At 37.0% G+C, this 26,269-nt stretch overlaps 1 protein-coding gene across 1 annotated transcript in view; it reads right to left on the bottom strand.

Moving 5' to 3' along the window:
• Nucleotides 1–26,269, bottom strand: part of cpne7 (copine VII) — a 52,361-nt gene that overhangs the window by 21,106 nt on the left and 4,986 nt on the right. The window contains exons 3-11 of the mRNA XM_043244670.1: nt 18,278–18,460; nt 17,156–17,230; nt 13,495–13,569; nt 7,687–7,770; nt 7,504–7,593; nt 6,831–6,929; nt 6,561–6,647; nt 4,620–4,679; nt 3,445–3,578 (exon numbers count right to left, since the gene is read on the bottom strand). Of these exons, the coding sequence (XP_043100605.1) occupies nt 3,445–3,578; nt 4,620–4,679; nt 6,561–6,647; nt 6,831–6,929; nt 7,504–7,593; nt 7,687–7,770; nt 13,495–13,569; nt 17,156–17,230; nt 18,278–18,460 (887 nt within the window). The remainder of the gene's footprint in view (nt 1–3,444; nt 3,579–4,619; nt 4,680–6,560; nt 6,648–6,830; nt 6,930–7,503; nt 7,594–7,686; nt 7,771–13,494; nt 13,570–17,155; nt 17,231–18,277; nt 18,461–26,269) is intronic.

The following is a 26,269-nucleotide window of genomic DNA, read 5'->3' as shown; positions in this document are numbered from 1 at the left end:
GACCACCGCCTGTCTCTGGATTTTGCTATTGTCTTGCCTCCTATATATCTGTTAGCCCTGTTCGACGCCTGCCTGTTATGACCATGCCTTCGTTTAATAAAAGCCTGCACATGGATCCGCACGCCTCAGACCCTTCATACGTGACACTACCGTGTGTTTCTGTGTTTTGTGAAAGCAAACATTATTAACTCTTGTCTCACATTAACTAAGGTTAGTTAATAACCTTAATAATAATTAAATGTTATATAAAACCATAATTAACAGATTTTAAAATTATTGAAACAGCTTGTTTCAACTAAATATTTATTGTATTTAAAATTGTAATATGTGTATTATTCATTTTATGTGTATTATTTACTACTTACCTGAGATGTTGACCTGAAACACTATTTATTCATTTATTGTGACTTGAATGAAGAATGTTTGATTCAAAGTGTCTTACTGAATCTGAAATACAAATGTGTATATCAGTGCACCCTCAAACAACAAGGAGGACCGTTAAAGCAACCACTTTTAACTCTTGTCTCTCTCCTTTACTACTAAGATTACTGCTTACAGTCTTCCCGACTGCCCAGGACCACACAGATATTATCTGTAAATGTAACTGGAACTCCACTACAGTTCAGTATATGTTATGTTAGTCAACACAGTAGTTCACTTCTAAAAACAATGATTTTTAAAATGCAATTTAAATATCATTACAAAGTGCACTTTTTAAGTGTTAAGAAACAGCCATGAAAGTACTTTTAAATACACTTAGGTGACCTTTTATTTATTCGCTTATTTATTTTATTACTTTTTTGTCAAAAACATTTACTTTTAATAATTGAAGTATGCTACAAGTGCACTACTTTTCACAATGGACGCATAGTGACCCTATGAGAGCCCGTTATTTGACCATTATTGGCCATTATTCGGCCCTACGGCACCCTGTTATTGTCACATTTGCAATTACAAGAAAGTATGAGAGTTATGAGAATAAATGTGCCTATTGCAAGGGACAATAAAATCCCACAACATCACAGCTGCAATAAGATGTTCAAAAGTCTCCGTTTGTACTGACAAGATGCCAGGAAAAGATTTTCTCATTATTTCATTCACTTTATACCGTGCCAACTGTAAGTGGCAGGCGTTCAAGCACTGTATGTTTCTATGTCAGATTTACATCCGAAGCGGGGTGTTTATGTTTGTTGTAAGGATTCTCTCAGTTCGAGGCCTCTGGTAGTCAGAGCACCTAAGGCACTGGCCCAACCGGCCTGGTCCATAACCCACACTTGGACAGGACTTGTTTAGTCTGCTGGGAACTGACTGGGTCATGAAAAGTAGATGTTTCAGACCTGAATGCGAGTCGAATGAGGAGGAGTACTTTCTTTCTGAAAAACTGCTGGCACCTACATTTGAAGAGGTGTTTTGAACAGGAAGAGGAGGCTGAAGGTCAAGTTCACCCTCCAAAGCAGCTCGGTGTATTATAATGGAAATGCTTCCTTTAGTTGTTCATTTTTTTGCTTTTATAGTTGTTCTATTATATTTATTTAAATGGGGGAGTTAGGGGTCACTATGATATAAAAAGAAAAGCAAGAACATAATAAACAGTTAAGCTGCAGTAACAGTAAAGATATTTGTAATGTTACAAAAGATTTCTATTTAAAAGGTGTTCATTGAAATTTCTGTTCATCGAAGATTTTTCACTGAAACTGCAGTCCTTCATAAAATGCAATTTAGCGGATGCCTGTGTTACAGAAACTGAACTTTATTAACAACATTATTACCTTTAATTCACAGCCTCAGGTGAACCAGTTCACCAAATCAAATTGAAACAGTTAGCAGTTCAAAGAGCACAGATATAACCCAATCAAAAATAAAACACTAATAATTCAGCTAATCTACATCTACCTATAGGTTCACTAATCTTAATTCCCTTAGTTCCTTCAAGAACTAGTCACCCACCTCTATCCCCAGCTCCTCCTCTCATCCAGTCAGGACTTGGCAATGAATATTTCATTGAGTCAGACCACTAAATCATGTTGCTAAATAAACACATAGAACATTAATATCTACTACGTTACCACTGATGTTGGTTCTGTTCTGTTACCTTCAGGGGTTTTCTGCTCTCCCTGCTCCTATATATGCTAGGCTGCCCAGAACAGAAATAGTACTCAAACCTAAAAAGTATACTGACCGTTTACTCACTTTATATGCTTTAGACATGTAAAACATCCATGATTCACATCATTATTAGGTGCTTTATGTGACTCTGGACCACAAAACCTGTCACAATGAGATTTATACTTCATCAAAGCTAAATAAATAAATGTTCCATTGATATATTAAGATATTTAGTACATTTCCTACCGTAAATATATTAAAAGTTAATTTGGGATTAGTAATATGCATTTCTAAGAACTTCATTTGGACAAGTATTAAGATTTTTCTGCAGCCCCAGAATCCAGATTTGGAATGGTTGTATCTTGGTTAAATACTGTCCTATCCTACTGAACCATACGACAAAGCTTGTTTATTCATTTTATTCAGCTGGCATAATCTCAATTTAGAAAAATGTACACTTATGACTGGTGCATTTTTATGGCATAACATGCAAATGAGCTGTCATTTTACCACATCGGTTACTATATTTATTTGTTTGGCCAGTGTCATTGTGGGTTTGGTTATTTTGCTGTTATACCTTTGAAAAAGTAGTGATATGGCGAATAAAAGGGTCACGAATGTTCGTCAGCCAATCGGATTCAAGCATTTAAAACAAACTAGTGAATTGAACCATTTCATTAAATAAAAGCTATCCAAAAGAGCCAGTTTACTGAAAATAATCTAATTCCTTACTGTCTGAGCCAATGGGTTACAGGTAATATTGTTGTAAATAATCTTCAGTTTCATTCACTTCATCATTTCACTTCATAAGACCTAAATGCTTCATCAGGGGCCACTGATGTTAATTTGTGTTCCTTGGTAAGCTTTATTATTCCCAAAGATCAGCAGCTGCTGATTTGCATTTTATGAATCACCAAAGACAACAATGTCGGCTAAAAATCTTCTTTACTGTTTTACTTAAGAAAAAAGTCACCTACTTATTGGATGGCCTGAGTGATTAAATGAGTGAGCTATCACTTTCATTAGCATCCAATTAATACATTACATTTTGATACGCTTTTTTAAGAAGGTTACATTTGCGTTTCGTACAACAGTCACTGAAAACAATACCTAAATAGCTAAATATACCTGTGCGGCCTATTTGACATCACCCAGAAATGATAGTCAAAGGTGGGGCAAATACATTTAAAGAAAGATTACAAAGACTGTCAGTGTTTATTTGTGCATTACAGCATAGTCACTAACCTTCAGAGACATTCTACATGCACTAAATTCTAAGACAAATTACAAGCCTACGTGAGAGTGTCCACCTCCATCAGCAGAGACACCAGCACTGACCTGTCGTAATCCTGGCAGATCTCCCCCACGGCTATCAAGGCTTTCAGATACTCATTCGGCTGATATGGGTTGATGTAGTGCAGGGAACAGCTATTGCGAGGGTCCCCATTGGACGCCGTGAAGTCAATGGCAACCTAGAGAGATAATAGCATGACACACTCTTGATAAAACTGCAAAACGCAGGACAAAAATGGAATGGGTTACGTAATCTGATCGATCGTCAAGCAAGTTTAATCACTTTAGTTTCACGCCTGGAACAATAGTTGTCTCCATTGTAGACAATTGAAAGGAAATGTCAGTCCGCAACAAGACAAGCACTCAAGAGTTGTTTTTCCTGGGAAGTTACGCAAAACCGGACTAAAACAGTTCTTCTATTAAATAGCCATCTGTATAAATAATTAAAGGACTTATAACGGACATTATGTACATTTTATTTATTTAGATGCGAGCCGTTTGTATAATCATTCATCAAGCAGATGTTATGATCCAGAATACCATAAACAGCTACCATATGCTCTACAATACAGATCATATCCCAGTAAACACTTGATATATTATATTAGAGCACTGTATTACAACCCTATGTAAATCCTTCACCAAAACATTCACTATGAGGCTTTCACTACTTGACATCTGATTATCTTTAATTTAACAGGCAACGGGAGAATTCGGATATTTAAATAATGAATATTCAATTGAATTCATTAATAATCTTGGCCCATTTTGGCTGCTCTTAAGGGAAGCATAAGGGTGGGGGACTTAAAACTGTTTGGAGGAGATATTCATTTGTTCTTTTGCCTCCAGCCGTGAAACAATCAAATTCTGATTCAACATAAAACTGAAGAGCAGCCGGTCTAAAAAAATCTAACTAAAAATAACAACTGTGAATAGGGACGAAATAGCATATTGTAATCTTGTATGATAATCGTAGTTATTTTCACTAGAAAATAAGCAATAAATATTCTTTAAATACTTTGAACGTTACGTTTTACAGTCCGCCTCACAAAACTGTGCATAATCCACTATAAATGAGTTGCATTTGCGATGAGGAGGCAGTTATCAGTCCAGCCCGCCTGGCATCTACATGCTTGCTTGAGAACATGGGCAGTAAATCTGTGAAGGGTCTGGATCGCACCGCGGTGCTAAATGTGGAGCGCACTGCTGTTCCCACTTACTGTGAAGTGTATTTGGCAGCCTCCCATGATGTAGTCCAGGAAGGAATAGACTCTGTGAAGCTGCAAAATGAAGAATGGAGGGTGAGTCTCAGAAACCCTGCCACATTTATCTGCCTGGCTCACCGAAAATCACTATCTGCAAGACTACCTGCAAACTTTTAGCCTCTCAGAGTACTGTACGCGAGATTTGAAACTAGGCATCGTATTTAATCCTATTTAATAATAGTTCATTCGTGTTTGGTGCTGCTAAGGCTGGTAGGCCAGGACAGTCTTGCCAGTAATACTAAATAATTTTTGCTGCCAAAGGAATCAAATTAATGTGTTATATGTTGCATCTCTTGTATCTTGTTATACATTTATTGCACATTTGCATTGAGTTCAGGGATTGGTTTTACTGCTGACCAGTAAAGTGTGCTGTTGTATAAATGTGCATTAGTAGTGTACAAGGTCTATAGTGTACAAGGCCTTTTTGTTTGGTTTTCCAAAAACTTAATGCATTCATTAAATCTATTCTGAAATGATTTTGTATGTACTAGTAAAAGGGTGTTTGCCCCAAAATGAAAATTCTGTCATTAATAACTCACCCTCATGTTGTTTCAAACCCATAAGACTTTCGTTTATCTTCAGAAAAACTTTAGTTCGAAACCCTCCACAGACAGCAACACAACTGAAATGATCCCAGATCCAGAATCGTAGTAAATACATCAGCAAAACAGTGACGTCAGTGGCTCAATGTCAGTTTTGCGACGCCACAAGAATACTTTTTTTTTACACAAAGAAAACAAAAATGACATAATTTACCTAACCATACTTCTTCCCTGAGTTACGTCTTCTGCCATTTAAGAAAAAAGTATCACAATGAATGTGTACACTTTCCCCTAAGAGTAAACAACGCCTATAACACCGTTCATGCACGCACCTTCCCCACTAATGTAAACAATGCTGATTACATTAAATATGTTTTTAAGGAATCTTCAAGATGGAGGAAGACATAATTAAGGGGAGAAGAATGGAGTAAATTTTGTTGTTTTTCTTTCTTTGTGCAAAAAACTATTCTTGAGCCACTGATGTCGCATGGACTATTTTACTAACGTATTCACTATGTTTCTGGGCCTGGGTTCATTTCAGTTGTATTGCTGATATTGCTGATAAATCTGATATATCCGCACGTATTGCAAAGTAAAACAAACCTATATGCCTTCATGGGGTTATCACATGTCCTCTAAAGCAGATCGATGGGTTTTTGTAACAAAAATATTTCTAGCATATAACGTAAAATATCTGACTCATGTTATTTTCCAGCGAGAATGATGAGTTACAGCTTCTTAGCTGACCTATGACTTAATATATGACGCAACATTCATCAAGTCAGAAGTCAACAAAGAAGCTGCAACTCAGCGGTCAGTCAGTCAAAGTTATTTTAAAATTAGAAAACGTTTTGTTACAAAAACCCATTGATCTGCTTTAAAAGACATGTGATAACCCCCTGCAGATGTATAGGTTAGTTTTACGTTGCAGTACTTGCGGATATATCTAATTTACAGACTTTCTGGCTGCTATCCTGAAGCATTACAAAAAATCGAAAAAGCCAGGATAATTTTTTTAAAAAACTGTGTCATATACACCTACGATAGCTTTGGGGTGAGTAAAAAATGGGGTAATTTTCATTTTTGGGTTAACTATTCCTTTAAGCAGTGCTATAAATAAAAAGCTTTCCTATGTGAAAGCATACAAACAAGACAAAAGCATTAGCCTCTTCCCACCCCACTGATGTCTTTAGGCTAAGCTTGATTGTCACTAACACCCACAACAATAATAACTCTGCAGTCTTTTGATTCACAGCTGGTTGTGATGTATTGTATTGTATTAGCATCCCTAAAATAAGGATGGCATGTCTACAAAGATCTCTATAGACACAAACATAGACTGTCAGGCTCGTACCTTGAGATCACTGAGAATAACCAACCCAGAGTTCTTGTAGTTCTTCTTCTTCAGTTTGTATTTTGGATTGATGCAGTCCCATGTGACCTTCAGGGGCACGGGAAGAGATCAAAGAGGTGAGCTGAAAATTGAAGGTGGCACTGCAGCGAAGTCACTTTTACCGCACATGCAGAAGGGTTGTGACATTTCTTTAAACCATCCTAGTTCTCAGCAGGAAACAGCTATGACCGATATCAAACGCCAATGTATGACTGAATGTCCCACACTGACCTTGTTTCCTGAGGAAATCTTCTGCATTTCTTTGAAATTGGTGTAGAATTCGCCTATGAAGTCGTGCTTTCCCCTTGAGTCATAGTCCCAGACTAAGCACTGCAGGTCACAGACAATTACACAACTCATTGTTTCTTATGGTACTTTGTGTTTTATTCTTGTCATCACTTCTTTACATAGGAATAGCTCATCGTGTTAGATTTTGTCATACCAAAATCTGTGGGAATTTTCTCATACACATCTTTGTGCCCTTTCACATAGAATGCATTTTTCCATTCCACTGTATTACTTTTCCAGTGTTTTTTTTTTTTTGTAAACATGCATTAGACTGACGTGTATGACTGTTACGTCTATCATCTTTTGCAGCGTCATGCACATAAGCGCCACATTTTTAGGACACCTTGTTAAATTAAAAGAATTTAAACTTTTACACACAGCGCTGCTCATTAGTCACAGTTCCAACACAGTGGACCAATCAATTTAAAAACTATTCCCGAGCACAGTATCTCACATTTGTAGACTCAAAGATGCGTTCTGTGTGAACGATCAATTAGACATTCCTGCAAGACATTTCCTTTTTTTTGTTCAACGAAAGAAATTAAGCCATGATGGTTTGGAACAAAATTAATAACTCAGTGCAAATTCTGGAGTGACCTATTCAATTAATACTCACCTTCAATTTTCTTTCATCGTCACAGCTGCACAGAGAAATGAGAGACACCTTAAAGGGTTCCCACACAGGGTTCAGATTGTTTTTAATCACCTGTAGATACAAAATCAATATCATTGTATAAACTAAAGAAGAATAGTGAACAGCAAAAGAAAGATTATTATCCCATTGGGTGGAGATGCTTACTTCAGTTCTGTGTACAAGCTGTTCTGTTCCATCATCATTGATCCGGTAAATCTCCAAGAATGGATCTGACTTGCTGAAGAGATCCTACAGTCACAGAAGATTGTCAATATAGTCAGCATTCCAAGCAGAACATCAAGCAATAGACAATATGTTAAAGACCCTATGGCTTTATGAATGCAATCTATTTTATTATATTGATGCATTATACTTGAAACTTTTCATTAGCATTCACATTCATATGAATGGCAGTTGCTTTGCTGGTTTTGATATTTGTCAATTTAGCTTATGGGCACTCAATGTTGGATGCAGTTTTTTTCTGAACTCTAAATGTCTTTAATCAATCTGACTAATCATTTTGGAAAGTGGTGTTATCACTATGGCACCACTAGAACGCGCACCAAACTCTAAACTAACTAGCATAGTTTTGCATAGTAATAAAAATGCCACTATTATTGCGTTTTGTCTTGGCAAAATTGATCTGCTTCCATGCTGCTTCGTCAGAACAAGTACTTGTTACTGCCAATATATCCATAGACATGCTGCTATGAGCATGTAAGAAATACACATAATATATAATATGCATAAAACAATACTGTAGCAGATCTACACAGGTGGAGCTGGGGAAGGTGGAGGGATTCTTAAGTGCACTGCAACTGTTACAGCAAGCACTAGCCAAATATCTGAATGTTGAGCAATCAGCTGTGCCATATCAGTAATGATATCTGATTATATCACTATATCAGATTAAGTTAGCATTAAGTCTCGTTAATGCTTTAAAACCCTCCAAAAAAGTCAATGTCGTAACATTTTAACATAATATCATGTATTTATGATATTATTACTTGCAAACAAATTTATTTTCAATGCATGACTACTTATCAATGGCTGTTAATTAAGAAAAATGCTTTTTGCTATTTGTTATGGCACCTACAAGCAAAGGCTAACTGTTCTAATCATACTAACCAGTCAAAACTTGACAAAGTTGCCAGCTATTGCTAGTAATTCTGGTCCATTTGCCCTGAACAATATAATTTTAATCTTAAGGTGTCACTGCTACTATTCACAATAGCTACCCAAAAATGAAAAAAATATACCTCTTATGTTTTCTCTGCAAAACATGATTTACAGGACCTCAGTTTCCATTAAGCCTAATCACAAAGTTCCTTACACCATATTCTTATGTCCTCAAAACAAATTTATCATGATGTAAAAACCAATAATTTTTAGCACCGTCTTTAACTAAAAACACATGCGCAATAAGCACTTTCAGGTGAAAACAAGATAAAATTAACATTGCACGCCCTGTGTGCTGCTGCCAATTGTGCTCATAGCTGTGGCAAATCAAATCAACAATATTGTCTGAAACAATCATTCAACATAAGGTTTCTGAATTGCGGCTCTCTGGAGAAGCCAGAGGACTTTGTTCCCAAGTGTGTGCAGATGTGAGAGAGAGAACGAGGCACAGAGAGATAAAGGAAGCGAGAGAGAAATTGGTAGAGCAAAGAACGAGCCATTTAATATCCCCATTTCTCGCTGCATTAGTGTGCGACATCTCCACAGGGACGCTCAAAGAGGAGGTGCCCCCACTATCCGGTTGTCAAGGTAACATCTTGCCAGTGGTTTGAGTGAAGACTGATTTAGACAAGTGATTTGTCTGTTGTTCGCATTCATCACATGCATCACACCTCTCACAACTGTCATTGCATTTGCGAAGTTCATATGCACAGATGATTCCCGGCTCTTCATTATTCCCTAAAGACATTTGAGGCTCCGAAGAGATGCAATCTTTAGTGGCATTTTGCTTCATCGGATGGCTAAATGCACAGACTAAAGGTTAATTCTGTGCTTGTCTTTTATGATCTGATGAGAGATAGAGCTATCAGTGTCCCCTAAAAAAGACAAAATATGTACTAATCTACAAAGAAGCACATGCGAAGGTGCAACACCAAATTAAGCATTAAAATTCACAGAGAAATTGCCAAGTGAAGAGTCTTTGATAAATGTCACATAACCCAGAGCGACTTTTCGATTTAAAATGCATTAGCGCCTTCTTCATAAAGAGAAATGGCATTCACATCAAAGGCGCAGACGTCTCTAGAATGCGTCACGTGCAAAAGCTGTCACGAAGTCCAATATAGTTTGATTTAGTAAAGTGTCCATTCTGTTCAAATCATATCAGTCTGTGTGCACAGAAAGCCAACGTTATTTGAACAGACAGATTCTGTCCAAAGATAGCACCACAGACATTATTCTGCCTAGCCGTTTATTAGACTCCATCCATCCTCTCGCTATGATATCCGGACTGGGATACCGGAGCCAACTCTGGGCTTTGAGGATGAGTGTGAAGAAGAAATGCTAATCAGCTCGTGTAAAACAGCTAATGCAAACAATGCGAAGCACATATTAAAGGCTGTAATTCCTGACAAATACATGTAAAACATCATAATCTACTAAGTAATAATTAACAGACCTGAGGGTAAAATGTGCAATGTAAGCAATTACTAAGAGGGGAAACAATAAAATCCTCCCTCCCTGAAATAGAGCGTTAACATGGTTGGCTGATGAATATGTCGGAGCTGATGGCAGAGATTGCTAAAAATGAAAGTGAGAATTCAATTTTTATTGCCTTACGGAATTTGCCACCATTAGCCTTTGTGAATTAGCCTGGTTAATGTTCTGATGGGCAGGCGGACAAGCTCGTCGTTAGGATGGAAATAAATTAGTGACAGCGTAGCCTCTGCTTTCATGCATATGCAATGTGCAAAGAAAGTGATTCCATATTCTGCGTACAGCAGAGCTAAAGATTTACTTCATCAGCATGTCTTTAACCAAGAGAAATCCTGCCTTAACAAACTAGAGATGGCATGCCGGATTAGCTTTACCATACTGAACAGTGCACATTTTTAAGTTGAAGCGATGGAAGATTATCAACAGTGTAAGGGTTTCTTGTGGAATGACACATTGGTTTAATATTTACAGAGCTGTTTTCACACAGCATAGGGGATGCAGATATTCTGCGCATTTTCCCAGAGACATAGAGATGGAATAATGTATTTAAACACGTTCACAGTTGCAGGAAACAAAGGATCGTGTGCATTGATTGTTTTGTGCACACAGCAGACAGAAAATAAGATGTGCACCGATTGATCGCGAGAGAGCTGTTCTAAAGATGTGTGCTTTAGTTGCAGAATTTGGCAGGGGTGCATTGTTAAACAAGAAGTTCTGTCATTGTTAGCATACTTAAGTGTGTCTGCATTTACCCAATCTATAGTTACAAAAAACATTTGCGAATTTGTATTGTTAGAACTACAGCTTTCCGTCTGTGGCTTGAAACGTATAGTTTCTTGTTAGTGCAATATCTGGACTTCTTGGGCACGGTAAGCAAACTAACATGCAGTTCATTCTGTATTTTTTCTTTGAATGTATACATCCAGCAAAGCCATTTTGAAGAGTGTGTATGCGCATGAAAGTCTAAGGCAAAAAAAACTAAAATCAGATGCTATGTTCGTTATAGTAGCAGCATCTTGGTGAAATTACAGTCTGAACAAAGTGTGTGGTAGTTACATAATGCATGTTAATGCATGCCTTTTTTGTCATTTTATGCAAATAGAACCATAATAATCTGACATTAATTACAACATCTAATCGATTAATTATTACTTACTTAATCAAGGTGTTCAATGTTACTTTTGTAGTTACAGACAGGTGTGTTGTAACAGGGTTAATGAAGTCTGCAGGATGGTATCTCTCCACAAGCAGGGTTGGCAACCTTGCCATAGACTCTCTAAATCAGGAATTTTTTAATGCCAGACTTACAAATATGGCATTAACCTTGGAAGAGATTTTCTAGCTAAAATAAAAAGTACATATGCAACCCTGGACCACAAAGTCTTAAGTCACATGGGTATATTAAGTAAAGATCAAGTTCGAAAAGATATTTTGTAAGTCTTCTGCCGTAAATATATAAAAACTTCATTTTTGATTAGTAGCATGCATTGCTAAGGACTTTAGGCTTTAAAAAGTGATTTTCTCAATATTTAGATTTTTCCTGCACCCTCAGATTCCAGATTTTTAAAATAGCCATATGTCAACTAAATTTCTTAACAAATCACACGTCAATGGAAAGCTTATTTATTCAGTTTTCAAATTATTTATACGTCTCAATTTCAGATACATTCACTCTTATGACCCTTTGTGGTCCAAATTAGTATTTTAGAGCAGTAATATGTAACCTTAGGGTACAACTACAAAGTTTTTTTGAGGTAAATAAAGAGCAAAAATCTTTCGTTAGTGATCCTGCCTCAGTAACAAGATGTTTGTGACCCCAAGTGTAACAAGTTCCTGAATTTCCTGTGTTATTGACATTGCAAAAATATATAATTCCTACCAAATCAGAGTTTAGATTAAGGGATTAGGACTTTCGTTTCTGATCAACCATTTCCATCTGATTGGAGAAGATAGTTTGACACAAAACGCATCTTTTAATAAAAAGTATGGGTCCTACCCAGTGACAACCTGTTGTACGAAACCAAATCAGAGTTTAGGTTCAGGTTTAGGGTTTGGGGCCTTCCAAATCTAATAATTTCATCTGATTTTAGTGGAAGACAGTTTGAAACACACTCAGAAAAAAAGGGTACAAAAGCTGTCTCTAGGGCTACTAATACTTATATGTACCATTAAGGTACACTTTAGGTACTAAAATGCATCCTTTAGGGGTAAGTATGGTACAAAGATGCACCCAATGACAGCTTTTGTACCATTTTTTCTGAGAGTGCGGGGCCATTGTTTCAGCACCCGGCAAAACATGTTGATCCAGGAACACGTCCTAGTTGGCAAAGTCACAGTCAGCCAATGGTTTACGTGGGTGCTTTGACTCACTGTATGAGCGTCTCCAATCAGAATCACAGCCTGCGCTTTCTGTTCTCGTACAGATGCCAAATAGCATTCCTGTCTCACTGTAAAAAGATGAATAGACAATATATTGATTTCCCCACCTAATGTGGGGTTGAGGGGATGTGAAGCTTGAGCGAACAAGTCATGACTATCGATTTGCTGTTTCCCTTCATTACACGAGATGTTTGAATTCGCCAAAGTCAGATAAAAAGGGCTGAGGAACGAACAAAAAAGCTGTGTTTTGAAGATAACCGCTGAGCATAAATGTCGCCCCAGGCTAAGAGGAAGAGAACAGCAGCATATGAAAGAGGAAGAGCGAGAGAGAAACAAGAGGAAAGAGTAGGAGAAGCAGATGAGATGAGTGCTGAGAGTAGGACGAGGGCTGCAGAGGCGTTTGTGTACTGTGCAGCAGCGCAGCGGGAAGTGCAGACACCTGCAGAACTACAGGGCACGGAGAGAGCTGCACCGTGGGCCGCGCTGTGTGGGAGAGGCTGTTTGCACACAGAGAGTCAGCCGGCCACCCTACGCTCCCTCAGCGCTTCAGCTCTGTTAGCCCTCGCTATCATTCTCATTAGGAAACCTCAGCTGAATGAATAGGGTTTCAAACATTGTGCCAAAGCCAAAAACAGGAGAGTGGGATTTTATGAAGCCATAATAGCCCTAATGGCTCTTAACGGGGCTGAAATTGAGAAGCCAAAACATTAAAGGCAAGTTGAAAGGTTCTTTGGCAGCTGCAATTATCGGTTTCAAAAGGTCAAAAATCACTACTTCACAAACAAAGAATATCATTTCAATAGGTATACTTTGAAGCCAAAACACACCGAATGCAAACTCTGGTGAGTAGTTCGTGCTTGACAATCCTTTGTTTTATGTTTTTTGGTTTTTTAATGGAAAAAGCAAAACATAATTCCTTACCTTATCATCTAACTTCTTGGCACAGAAGGAAAGCTCAACATAGCCATTGTTCCCAGAAATCTCTTCTGCGTGAATCTTGGGAAATAAGAAAAGGGATTAGCTGAGACAAAGCCAACATACTGTTATTGTTTGTACTCTTTATGTGGAAGCCAGGACTCCACATCAATGTTTTCTTTTTAAGTAGTTTATTTCACAACCATTGGCACTGAATTCTATCTATCTATCTATCTATCTATCTATCTATCTATCTATCTATCTATCTATCTATCTATCTATCCATTCAGCTGTCCTTCCAGTATTATCTCTTTGCTATTACATTCATCAATCTGTACATCCATCCAGTCATCCACCCAGCTCATGCATCTATTCATCTATCCGTCTGTCAATTCCTTCAACCATCCACCCATCCCATTCCTCCATATGCCTAACTCGGCCTATCCACCCATCTTTCTGTCCATTCATCTTACAAATCCTATCCTTTCCATCCATTCTTTTATCTGTCCATCATTACATTCATCAGTCTGTGTATCCATCCATCAGTCCACCCAGCCCATCCATCTTTTCATCCATTCATCCATCCATCCATCTCTCCATCCATCCAGTTACATCCCATTCATCCATATCAGTACATCCTTTACATCCAGCACTGCTTAATGGATCAGTCCTTCTGTCAACCAAGTTAATCCAGCCACCATTAAATCTGTCTATCTGTTCATCCATCCATTTATGCATCCATCCATACCGTTTATCAAACTGTAAGTCCATTCATCCATCCATCCATGCATCAGTTCATCCATCCCATCCATCCAATGGTCAATTCACTCATCCATCCTTCTGTACCTTCATCCCATTCATTCATCGGCCCAACCCAGCCAATCCATCCATCCACCTGTCTATTCATCCATTTGCCCATCCCATTCATTCATCTGCCCATCCATCCATTTTGCAACCATCCATCCATTTTGCAACCATCCATCCATTGCCCATCCATTCAACTCAAAAAGATAAGTAGAAATCACAGAGAAACTGCAACTTGATTAGTTGAGTGAAATGTTTTAAATTACTAACTGTAATTTCTGCAACTGGAAACATTTTAGTGCATAATATAAATTGTACAACACTTAAAAAGTAAGAGTTGTCTTTGACCTCTACAAGTTGTCAAGAGTGGCAAATCATCCCATTTTGTCTCACCTCAGATCAAAATGTGATTTCGTCAGCATTAAAAATCTACAATCAGTTTGTAATACAATGAGGGGGTTCAGCAAAACCAGTCACTGCTGTGAGTCTTTCAACATGAAAAGGCCATTAGTTTGCAGTGTGGTCAGGAGAGACTTTGTTAAAACTGATGAGAAAGCAGAGAATCAACACCTATGATAAGGATGTGGTATTACGTTTTGTCTTACGGATGAACCTTGTCTGTCTGCAGTAGAAACATGCGAAAATAGCATGGGGCATCACTTTTTAATGCACTTTTCTGCATGTGTTGCTTGTTTGAGATGAACTAGATGTGATATAGTTACTGAAATACTATTTTGACATAGCGAAATTGATAGTCTGCATTATTTTACACCATTTAAGCTGATATTGTAAGAATATCAAATGTCTGTCTGCCTACAGTACAATAAGGTATAACAGTGTTATGTGATATGAGCCCAGAAAGCAGCAGACTTTAAGTTAGAGGTCAAACCACCTGCACTGCAACCCAAACTACGCAGAGTTATATTAAAAGTCTGTTACACAGGTGAAACCTGATGACTTTTAATGCACCGGTGTTATAGAGATTCCACATTATCTATCTCCCAGGCATCGCACATACTAGCGGTTTCACTCAACTGCATCGAGAAATATTTTAAAGTGACATTTCATTCCAGCAGTAATATAAAAAAAAAAATCACTCATTTTGTAATGTGCAGTCATCCACTGAGTTTAGTGATGAGCAACGTGGGCATGATTTGGCTTTTACTTGGCACTTCAAAAAAGTGGGTGGACCTAAATATGAATGAAAATCACTTTTGAGTGACATCTCATAATGCAGAACTGTGCATTGTAATAGGGGTGGGTGTAGATGCCAAACACCCTGGCATAGTTAAGGCCTGCTCACTATAACTATAATAATAACACATTAACTATGATAATAATTACAAACTGTAAAGTAATAATATTCATTCAAGTTGTATTAGAATAGAGAAGTTTACAAATATAGAGAACTAGACACACTGAAGACAAAGTTCTTGTACTATTTTTACTTAGAGAAGAGTCACAGTGTGTTTATTTATATAGCACTTTATATTACAGATTGTATATTACAACTTCAATCTCTACAAAGCAGCTTTCCATGTTTTTACTTGTGTCTGACCTCGACGAAAATGTCCATGTAAAAAAAATATGCAGTCCCAAAAACACACCTGCCTTACATAATTAACAGATCAGAGGGTTTCTTTAGGCCAATTGAGCCAATCAGCGCAGATTACCATCACGCAAACGAGCGGTTTGAAAAATTCATCTTTGAACTAATTGTTTGGGAGTCATTGAGCCAATATGGTGTTAATAAAAGCATTTAATAAGAAAATGAAAATGATTTTCGGCCTCGCATACATGTCAAGCTGTCGTTGGGTAGCCCCAAAACCAAAATGTGAATCTTTTATTACCCTTAATAGGGACACTTTAAAGAGGCAGACCGCATAACTGCAGCACATGCCAATAATAAACAGAGCCTTTATACTAATAGGGCCTTTTGCGCCGCTTCAGTTCCTGAACAAAAAGTACACTACTAAAGCACTGCGTGAACTATTTCCCAGAATAATTTAAAGGCTTGCATTCACACTGACATTGGGTATTAAGAAGTGAAGTAAGCTGTCTGACGGTGTCGTCATTTGCACACGGCCATCAACAAAAGAAACAAAGAAGAACACCGTAAATAAAGTCATACATGCCATTTGTAAAAGAAATAAGTTGATACATTGTTTACACAGTATATGTGTACATGCCCGGTTTAAATCATGGTCGGGTGAGGGTGGTTTTTGTACACGTTTAGCCAATCAGTGTACATTTACTTCACTGGTAGTTTCTAGTACTTTCTAGTACTAAAGAGTTCCTAGTTCCCGTGGTGCGAACACGCCAAAAATGGTTCCTGATGTGCAAAAGGCCATAATATCTCCTTTGTATCGCACAGCAATTCATAGATATTTTACAAAGTAGCAAATTATGATAAATTTATATGACCTTGCTCGTACAAATTCATAAAATGAGTGCGAATTAGCCACCTTGTAATATACATACAAATTGGCCTTGAGATAACTTTGTTAATACAGTTATTTTTATAGCTACAGTCATTGTTTTTGCAGCGGCAGTGGTTCTTTACACACTCAAGACCAAAATTTTATTTCATCTAATCGAACTCCAATTGCCAAACGGTGGTTATTGTTGCAGGACTAGTTGGTCTGGCAAACTGTGTCTGCCTTCATTCTGCAAAAGCACAGCTTCATCCTCATTTGACTGTCTCCAGTAAAGTAACTTCAACTGTCTTTTAGTTATTCTGTAAACTAAACAAAACCCCTTTGTGGATGCTAAAATCGAGTGAAGCCAGATGAAACTTCTACCACGAGATGCGTGCAGCGGCAATTAAATATGAATTATGTGTGTAGATTTTTTTTCAACTCACTGTGATAGTGGATTTTCCAGCATATTTTCCATATTTCAGCAACAGAGGTTTCACCATCTTTTTTTGGGCCACTATCTATGGAACAAAGTAAAATGTTTAAAGGAAATAATAATTAAAAAAATTATTATTATTTGAGAACAGCATAGTGCATGTTTTCCATTAGATGATGGAATATAGATGCAGGGATTTACTTCCATTCAGACATGAACATCAGGGAGGCTTAAATTAAATATTTGAACCTGTCCATAAGGCAAAATATATCCAGCTATTTTCCAATATTTTTCAAAATAAGCAAAAAAGGCTAAAAATATAGCTATATTTGAAAGAAAGGCTTTTATACTATATCTACAATACTACCAATATGTCTTTTTTGGCTATTTTCTTGTATACTTTTCAAAATACATTTTAAAAATACAAATGCTGTAAAATAAAAATACATTTATATGTCACATCCGAAGAAAAAAAATTGTTGTCAATAACTGTCACATAGTTGGACTCTTTGTTCTGTGTTTTCTTGTCCCATGTGCTCGGTGTGCCCTAATTTCAATTAATTGTATCATTGTCTTCAGGTGTGTCTCGTTAATTTAGTAATTTGCTTTGTGTATTTAAGTCCAGTTTCTTTCAGTTCAGTTTGTCTGATCGTTGTTGTTTATACGCGTGGTTTTGTCTGCCTGCCTGCCTGCAACTGTATTATTAATTACGTGTGTGGAAGATTAAAAGATTATTTATGTTATATTCTCGTCGAGTGCTCCTTCCCTAAACCACACCTTGACAATAACACATGTGAACATATAATTGTCATGTTCCTGTTTTTCCTTAGTTTTTCCTAGTTGCTACAATGAAAAAAAAATGTATTAAATCATTATAAATCTAATTTTGATCTCTAGTAAGCTATTCCAAACACTTTTCCATTTAGACTAAGTGTACAATTGTAAATGTATTTTCTTGGCCCAAAATACATTTAGAAATATATTTTGGTATATGAAGGTTATAATATATTTATACACACACACACACACAGACGTTTCATTGAATTTCCCTGCATTATGTGAGTTAATTAGAGAGCGTACTTTAGACCAAGTAGAGTATTATTGAAATAAAACGCAGAGGCAAAGACATCACCTGTCCAAGCGTGCACTCCACACCACCGAGGAAGTCGTCGTCTCGCGTCCCAATACTGTGGGTTCCGTGAATGTCGTAGACTTCAAAGCGTAGTTTCTGTACTTCCTCAAAGTAGTAGTCCAGCATTAAGACTTTGGCAAAGACCGGATTCAGGTTACTCTTGATCACCTCAGTACGGTCCAGCTGAATTACAGAAAGAACAACAGTTTAGTCAACGGTGAAAATCTTCTCACTGGAAGCATCTGGCTTCACAGGCTGTACTGTTTATCAGTCTGTTTGTGCTCTGCCACTGTATAAAGTCAAAGAAATGACGGCAGTGGGATGAAGGCCTCATGAGTCTGATTGCTGAGAGCTTCCACACATGCAGCTGCGATGATCGTGGCCTTGCTCTCCTACAAAACACATTTGTTCTCGTTTCTCATTCATCAGCTGTCTCTCTCCTCACCTCCCCCTGCTTTGCTATTGTTCACTGGTGCATGTCAAAAACAAACAGAGCAAATACAATCATTTCTGAATTAAAACCTCGCTGAGGCAATTAGCTGGAGGAGTTAATGCATCATTCTCCAAGAAGTTGGAGATATTGGGGAATTGGTGTTGACATGCAATCTCAAAATATAAGTATAAAGGCATCGAAAGAGACAAGCGTTTGGGTTTTCATTTCTACCAAAAGCAAATTCTGAACAAACAAAGTATGGAAGTTTTTATTAAAAACAAAAAAGTGATTCTTTTGGGGGCCTCCAGAATGAGAGCTGAAGCATAAAAGACGTAATGATAAAGCATAAAGATGAAAACATTATAATATGTAATCCACAAGTAATCAACACAACTCCAGTGTATAAGATGTAAAGCAAAGATCTGTTAACGTTTATTTTAATGTGCCATAATAAAGAGTAATTGCCTAGTTAAGTACTTGGTAGTAGCTCTTGTAATTACATGAAACAAAATGTACTTTCAGTGTAACTAAGATATGGAACAGCCTGTACTTATGTAACAGACAGAGTCAGGCATAAGCTAGTTAAAATAAAGTGTATCAAGATTATACTATGTATCTACTGCTGCACCTTAGTTTGATTTAACCCACCAGAACACAGCTTAAAAGCATGGAATACCTTTATAATTACAGAATATTACACAGGCTTAAGCCACTTAAAATAAAGTGTATCAAGATTGTACTTAAGTGTACAAGTAGCACATCGGGGACTTAATTAGGCAATAACTCTATAGTATGACACCTTAACATAAAGAGTTAAGGCAAGTTCATTATCTGCAATAATACTTACTCTAGTAAAATAACAAAAAAATAATAATAATGAATAAATAAATAAACCTCCCGCTGTTCTCTCACCTCAGAGTCTACCAGCATATTATGATTTTGTACTGTTTTGGACTGTTCTCTCTTTTTAACAGTGCTTGGTCTGTGTAGCCTGTATTTCTCTCTTGATTCATACAAAACAGAGGACTCTTTTTTTAGCCAACAGTTTGAAGCTAAAGAGCACTTAATGATTGATTTGTGTCTAATAAACAGCTTTTAACTATTAGATATTATTTGTGGTGTGGATTTCTTGTGGATTACTGTGACTTTTTTTAAATCAGCTGTTTAGACTCTTATTCTGATTCGCTGCAGAGGATCCAATGCTGAGCAAGTGATGCATTGCAAGTGATACATTTCTCCAAATCAGTTTTCCAAAAATCATTTGCATCTTGGATGGCCTGTGGATGAACATATTTTCAGCTAATTTGAATTTTGGGGTGAATTATTCTTTTAACTGATCTTTTTTTCTTACATTTGACAATAGATCAGCTGTTTCCACAATAGTGTAGCTTTTAACCATCTCTTTTTTGCGACAAGTATTGGTTTAGCGCACAAAAAAACACTTCACTGTTTCAGTTTAGTTTGTTGTATTGTTCAAACTATGAACCCTGTGCAGAACCGGCACACTTTAGCACCATGTTTACGGTTTCAATGTTGCTTGCTGGTTTTATTTATCACATTTTGTGTAGATTGTTTGTGCAAGGTAACTACTGCTCTGATTGAAAAAAATACTACTTGACTACTTCTTTAAAAAATTGTTTATGAGACTGACATATTATTGCTGGCATATTTTTGAATAGGGCATTTGTTATTGTCACACAAATGGGGAAAAATTACCATTTAAAATCAGCATGTGAGGTAATCAGTCATACTCACACTAAATCAGATTAACAGTGTCAAACCTCTAATGTGTCTGCATAACACAGATCAAGCAAGCAATGACCCTACTCCATCAACCCGTGTTTGACAGAGTCTTTCTCAGCAATTACATACAGCCTCACATATAAAATATTTAGCCCTTCAATCTACTATGTATGTGCCCTTGAACTGAGGTGAATAGTGCAAGTGGTAGTAAATCAAACTAAAGGAGGTGAAGACCATTCATGAAACCATTATGTCTAGATCATAATTCTTCCCGAAAGACAGAAACAAGACATATTCTGCATAAAGATAAGGAGGACCATTAACTGTGACATTTGTGACCCTAGAGCACAAAACTTGTAATGCATTGTATACACTGTATTATTATTATTTTGTAAATTGCCTACCGTAACTATATAAAATCATAATTTTTGATTAGCAATATGCATTGCTAAGAATTTGAGCAACATTAAATACAATATATTTCAATATTTAGAATTTTTGCACCCTCAGATTTTGGTATGTATATACACATACATATATATATATGTTTGTGTGTGTGTGTTTTAAAGAATATTTTTATACATGCACAGTTTTTAATTAATACCGATTAAAGTCACAATACAATCAATCAATGCTTTTATATTAAGTTTCCTTATGCAAAATATTTAGATGTTAAAAGACATGTTTTTATTTAGCTGAGAGGATGTAACGATATTTTCTACCACTGGATTATTTAGACTTAAATAGACACCTTCAACATGGGAGGTTAAAAATTTGCTGTTCTGCAGGAATATTAATAATATAACCTTTGAGGAGCATTACAGACGTACAGCATCTGAGAAACTATTATATGCAATAACCTTCCGACTAGATTACTATAATACCGTGCTGGCCGAATGGTTTCTGAACCCTTATATAGGCTACAGCTAGTTCATACTGGAGTCTCTGCTATCACAGCAAACACCCGACTGCCTCCCGCTGCTCCTCCAATCACAGGGAAGCAGACCTCTTATCAATTCCAAGTACATCTGCTGCTGGAAAACCATTTTGTTACAGAACTCCCCAGTTACGGTACGGCCACCCTGCCAACATACAGAAATCAGACACGTTCCCAATAGCCAGGTCTAGTTTGAAAACTCTGTTTTTCAGGATTTGGCTGGGTCAGTTCAGGTAAGCAGCCAAACCTGGATTGCATACAACTCATGATGACAAGAAAAACTTGAACGGAAATTATTATGCCGTCAACCTTCCAATTAACTTGTTTACTCAAGTTATCAGGTGAGGTGAGGTGAGGTGACAGGCTGCGTACTTTTAAGTGGATTTCTCAATTGAGCTTTTATCAACCTACCACTCATTGCTCACTGCTAGTTCAGACTTATCACCATATTAAGCTTCTTTGCTAACATTTCTGACTGTCAAAAGCTTTGAGTAAACAAATGTGTCAAACTTTTGTTTCGTTCAGCGTAACTTCAAATACAGAGAGCAAGGAAACCAAGAGGAAAAGACTTTTGATCTTATTGTCAACTCGAAGAACCTCATAGTGAGTTAAACGGAGCTGTTAAATGAGCCGGAGTTTGTCTCTTTACCCCTTACAGTGGCAGCTTTAAGATGTTTAAGAGAAGCAGTGAGAGAAAGGAAGTGATGTATGTATCCTGAGGGAGCTGTAGAGATTACACGGGAGGTTCATGAGGGTCTTAGAATATTATGCTATATTTACACATACTATGTAGTGTTCACCTTGAGAGAGAGAGAGTAAGTGAAAAGGAGTGCAAAGAGAGATATGAGTAGGCTTAGCTCCCACTCAATTTTAGCTCTTGATTTGCATGACAATGGCACTTCCCCATTGATAGGTGCTGCATGAGCAGATAGTGGAACACCTAATAGTTTAAGAACATCAGAGAAGCACTTGGTACAACATAGAGACAAAAATCCACATGGACAGAATCAGTTACCAATGGCTACGTCTCAATATGCCAGCCCAGGCTCATTGAAAAATGTTGGCTCTTGGACATTTTGAGACGCTGTCATGTGCCGTGAGTGGAAAAAGCGTGTTCAGTTTGATCCAAAAACAAATGTGAGTTTTCAGACGTGATTTTGACAGTGTTTTGTTATGTTATGTATTGCGGTAGTTTAGAAATGCTCTATTGAATTTGAATATAACGCACCATGCTAAACTAAATCTTACCAATAGTGTCAACAAAAGCAAATGTGATATTAAAAGATCAAAAAATGCTGAAGGAACCATTCCATTTTAGTTTGCTTCCACAAGACTTTAAATGTTTTTTTTCTGTTTCATATGTAGTGCCATACCAGGTGAGCAACTGAGCACGTTTACTTCAAAAAAGCCATGTGAAGCAGAAGAGATAATATAGTAGTAGTAGTAATATACACTTGATCAAATACTTTATAACTTGAAATACCATGTTCTTCACATGCTAATTCATTCATGTCAAAACTGAAGTACACTTTGGGATTTAGACTATTATTATTGCTGTGTTCACATCGTGTTGGAATTACTCTATATTCTGACCAGTCAGAACCATTAAAACATGTGTTGAATCTACATTGAAACACTGGAAATTTAGAAGTTTATCAAGATGTCTCTCGCTCAATTATTGTGAGATGTTAAAATAAGCAAATTGCAAGCAGTTTCAGCTGCTTTTATGCATTTCTTTTTTTATGCATTTGACAGATTTTATTAGTTGATGCATTCCATGGAAATCAATGCAAACCTTTTGCTTCGAAATGAAAGGGATTTTACAGTGATCATTCATTGACTGTACATTGCTGAAGTCTGTTTTCAAGGCCTAAAGGGGTCATATGATGTTGCTAAAAAGAACATTATTCTGAGTATTTGGTGTAATGCAATATGTGGTTTAAGGTGCAAAAAACACATTATTTTCCACATACTGTACATTTTTGTTTGTCCTCTAAGCCTCGCCTCCTGAAACGGGGTCTATTTGTTCAAAGCTCATCGTTCTAAAAAAGTGAGGTGTGATCTGATTGGCCAGCTATCCAGTGCACAGTGATTAGCCGAATACCATAAGCATGCGGTGGAAATGTGCCCCTTACCACAACGTGATGCCATGTCCCAGCAATATGACACAGTAACTATTTACACCGCTCTGTCCCTTCACTGATAAATTGATTCCTGGTTTTATGAATCCCCTCTCTCAGAAATATGCGACTGGTCAGGTGGGACAGTGTGTCAGCGCATACGCTCCAGTTGTATCGTGAACAGTGACGTTGTCTAGAGTAATAAGTAATAAGAGTACATGGAACAGTTCATTGTTGGGAGCTAAACTGGTTTTCTAAATGAGAGGGAGAGAGAAAGAGAGCGATGCAGAGCAGGGAGAAGTGAGGAACAGAATGAACTGCTTTAGAAGCATTTTGAAACTTAAATCTCAATTTAGGTATGAATAGATTATTACGTGCACCCCTAGTTTTCTCTGCTTTACAGAAGAGGAAGAGTATGGCCACGCCCCTTTGTTACGTGTTTCAGAGGGCAGGGTTTATCTGGGTTCTTGACATAACGAACCTGGGAAGTAACTCCTTCTAGTTCCTTACCAGTCGTTTTTGTAGGCATTAAACTGCCACACATTTAAAAGACGATATCTCAGGTTGCATTGAACTTTCAGTGCTGATATTTATGCTCAAACAGCAACTTTACACACTAACATTAAAAAGTGAAATCACAATCAATCACGCATTTAATGTGTGCACTTTCAGTTTGCCAGAACTTATACCTGCTACATACTACCCAGCAACAACCCAGCTTAACACCCTGACAACAACCCAAAAATGCCATAATACAGTTAGCAGCAACGTTGCAAATAACCGAAAACACCCAGCAACCATCTAAGATCTACTTCTTTGCAACCACCCAGAACACCCTTGCACTGTGCACAGGTGATTTCTTCCGAAAATCTGTTTCGATGTTCTCTGGAGAATTTTTGGACTCAATATTAAACTCGAGTTTTCCTACAGCGCAGCACATTCGCATGCACGTAGTGAACTCACATTTTGTGCCCTAAGTAATATTAAAAACAGTCCGTCTTTTTAAATCCATATTGGTCTTTGCTGCGGAGGGACTGCGTTCGGAAGATATAAATAACAAAAACTGACAGCAGTCAGAGATTTGGTAAGCTTCTTACAAACCACTTGACGTCTTAACAAAAAGACTCCATTATGTCTAATGCCTAATGTCTTCACTAAGCTATTTAAACGAAATACTTTTAGCAAAAAGGACAATAGCGCACATATCTGTTGCTTTGAACATTCAGCGATTGTAGAACAGCACCCACTTAGTGTCTCACGCTGTGACGATTCAAACGCTCACCGCTTGCATGAGGACATTAAAGCCTAATGTTTAACTTATCATATTCTGGGCAGCCTGGTAATATGATCGTGGATCAATGCAGCATGCTCCAGTTCATCATGAAAACATCGTATCTAATGGGAATAACATGGGAAAGTGCAAAATGAGACTATATTGACATTTTCTACACATGCATGCCAAGATCCCTTAAAAATGCCTGGCAAGCATTCAAGGCAAAAATAAGTATATTAATGCCGATGACAAGAAAACGGCCTTGCATGTATGTTTCTGGCAAAATGTCTGTGTCTAATATTAGGTGGATGTGATTATAATGTTTTTCTGCTCCTGTGAAAGCAATCTGGCATGTGTAAAAGCCAATACCTAGGAAAAGATCGAAATCATTAATTGGATAAATACGACTGCTCTTTGAATGAAATGACAATTGTAAAACCGTGCAAATGATATTCAAAGCGAGCAACTATATTTTGTCTATGAGTGCAGTAAAATAACTACAGTGGCACTACTATGTCGGTATGTAGAAACTCTTTAGCTTAAGTGACTGTATTTTGTCATTCTGTGAAGAAAAAGGCTGTCAAATACGGATCTTCATATGCAAAGAAGATTACATGAAAAACTGGATTCCACAAAACCAAAACTCAATTTCACAGCCATTCGCAATCATGTTGCAATCACAATAAAGCAATACACTGGGAAAAAATTCCATTAAAAATGGTAGCAATTTAATCTAAATTTACAGCTAATACCATAATTTCATTAACTGATATAATGTTAATATACCAACCTACTGAAGTACTGGAATCTCTTTGTACCTTTGAAATACACTGATAACCACAAAATGCATAAACATAACTGATTAAAAAAACTACGAAACCTAGTTATTTAAAATAACGCAATGCAGGGAATTCTGGGAAGGTACATTTTGTTTTTTCCTTGTACTTTTTTTTTTTTTTTTTTTAATTTCCAAAAACGGTATTTCACTGTAAAATTGCTTGAAATGTGTATAAAGGTTTTTTCACAGTATTATATATTATGGGAAAGTTACTGTTTATAATTTAACAGGTTTTTACTGTAGAATTCCTCGATTTTAAAGTAATTTATAATAATTTTAAAGTAATTTTTTACAGTGTAGTGTAGTTCCCTCCATGATAGATATTTTGACAAATGTCAATAGCGTCCGGTGGTGTTTTTAGACCGTACTGACTTTGAATCTTTCTTCAAAAGATTTTCAAGTTCCGCAGAAGAGAGTAAGTCGTATGGGTTTAGAACGACATGAGTGTGAAGAAACAATGACAGAATTGTCATTTTGAGCACACTCACCCGAAATCTCATCAGTATAACTGTTACAAACACTTTGCGATGAAAACTAATCATGTTCATAATAATGCATTTCAAACCATCAGTTTTTAAACAACTGGCTGCTGCAGTCAACCTTAATCACTGGCAAGCAGTGTGAAGATAATGCATTTAGCATTATGAT

The sequence above is a fragment of the Puntigrus tetrazona genome, chromosome 7, assembly GCF_018831695.1.
Source record: "Puntigrus tetrazona isolate hp1 chromosome 7, ASM1883169v1, whole genome shotgun sequence".
NCBI lineage: Eukaryota > Metazoa > Chordata > Actinopteri > Cypriniformes > Cyprinidae > Puntigrus > Puntigrus tetrazona.
The sequence above is the reverse complement of the archived record's forward strand: the minus strand, read 5'-3'. Positions and strand labels throughout refer to the sequence as shown.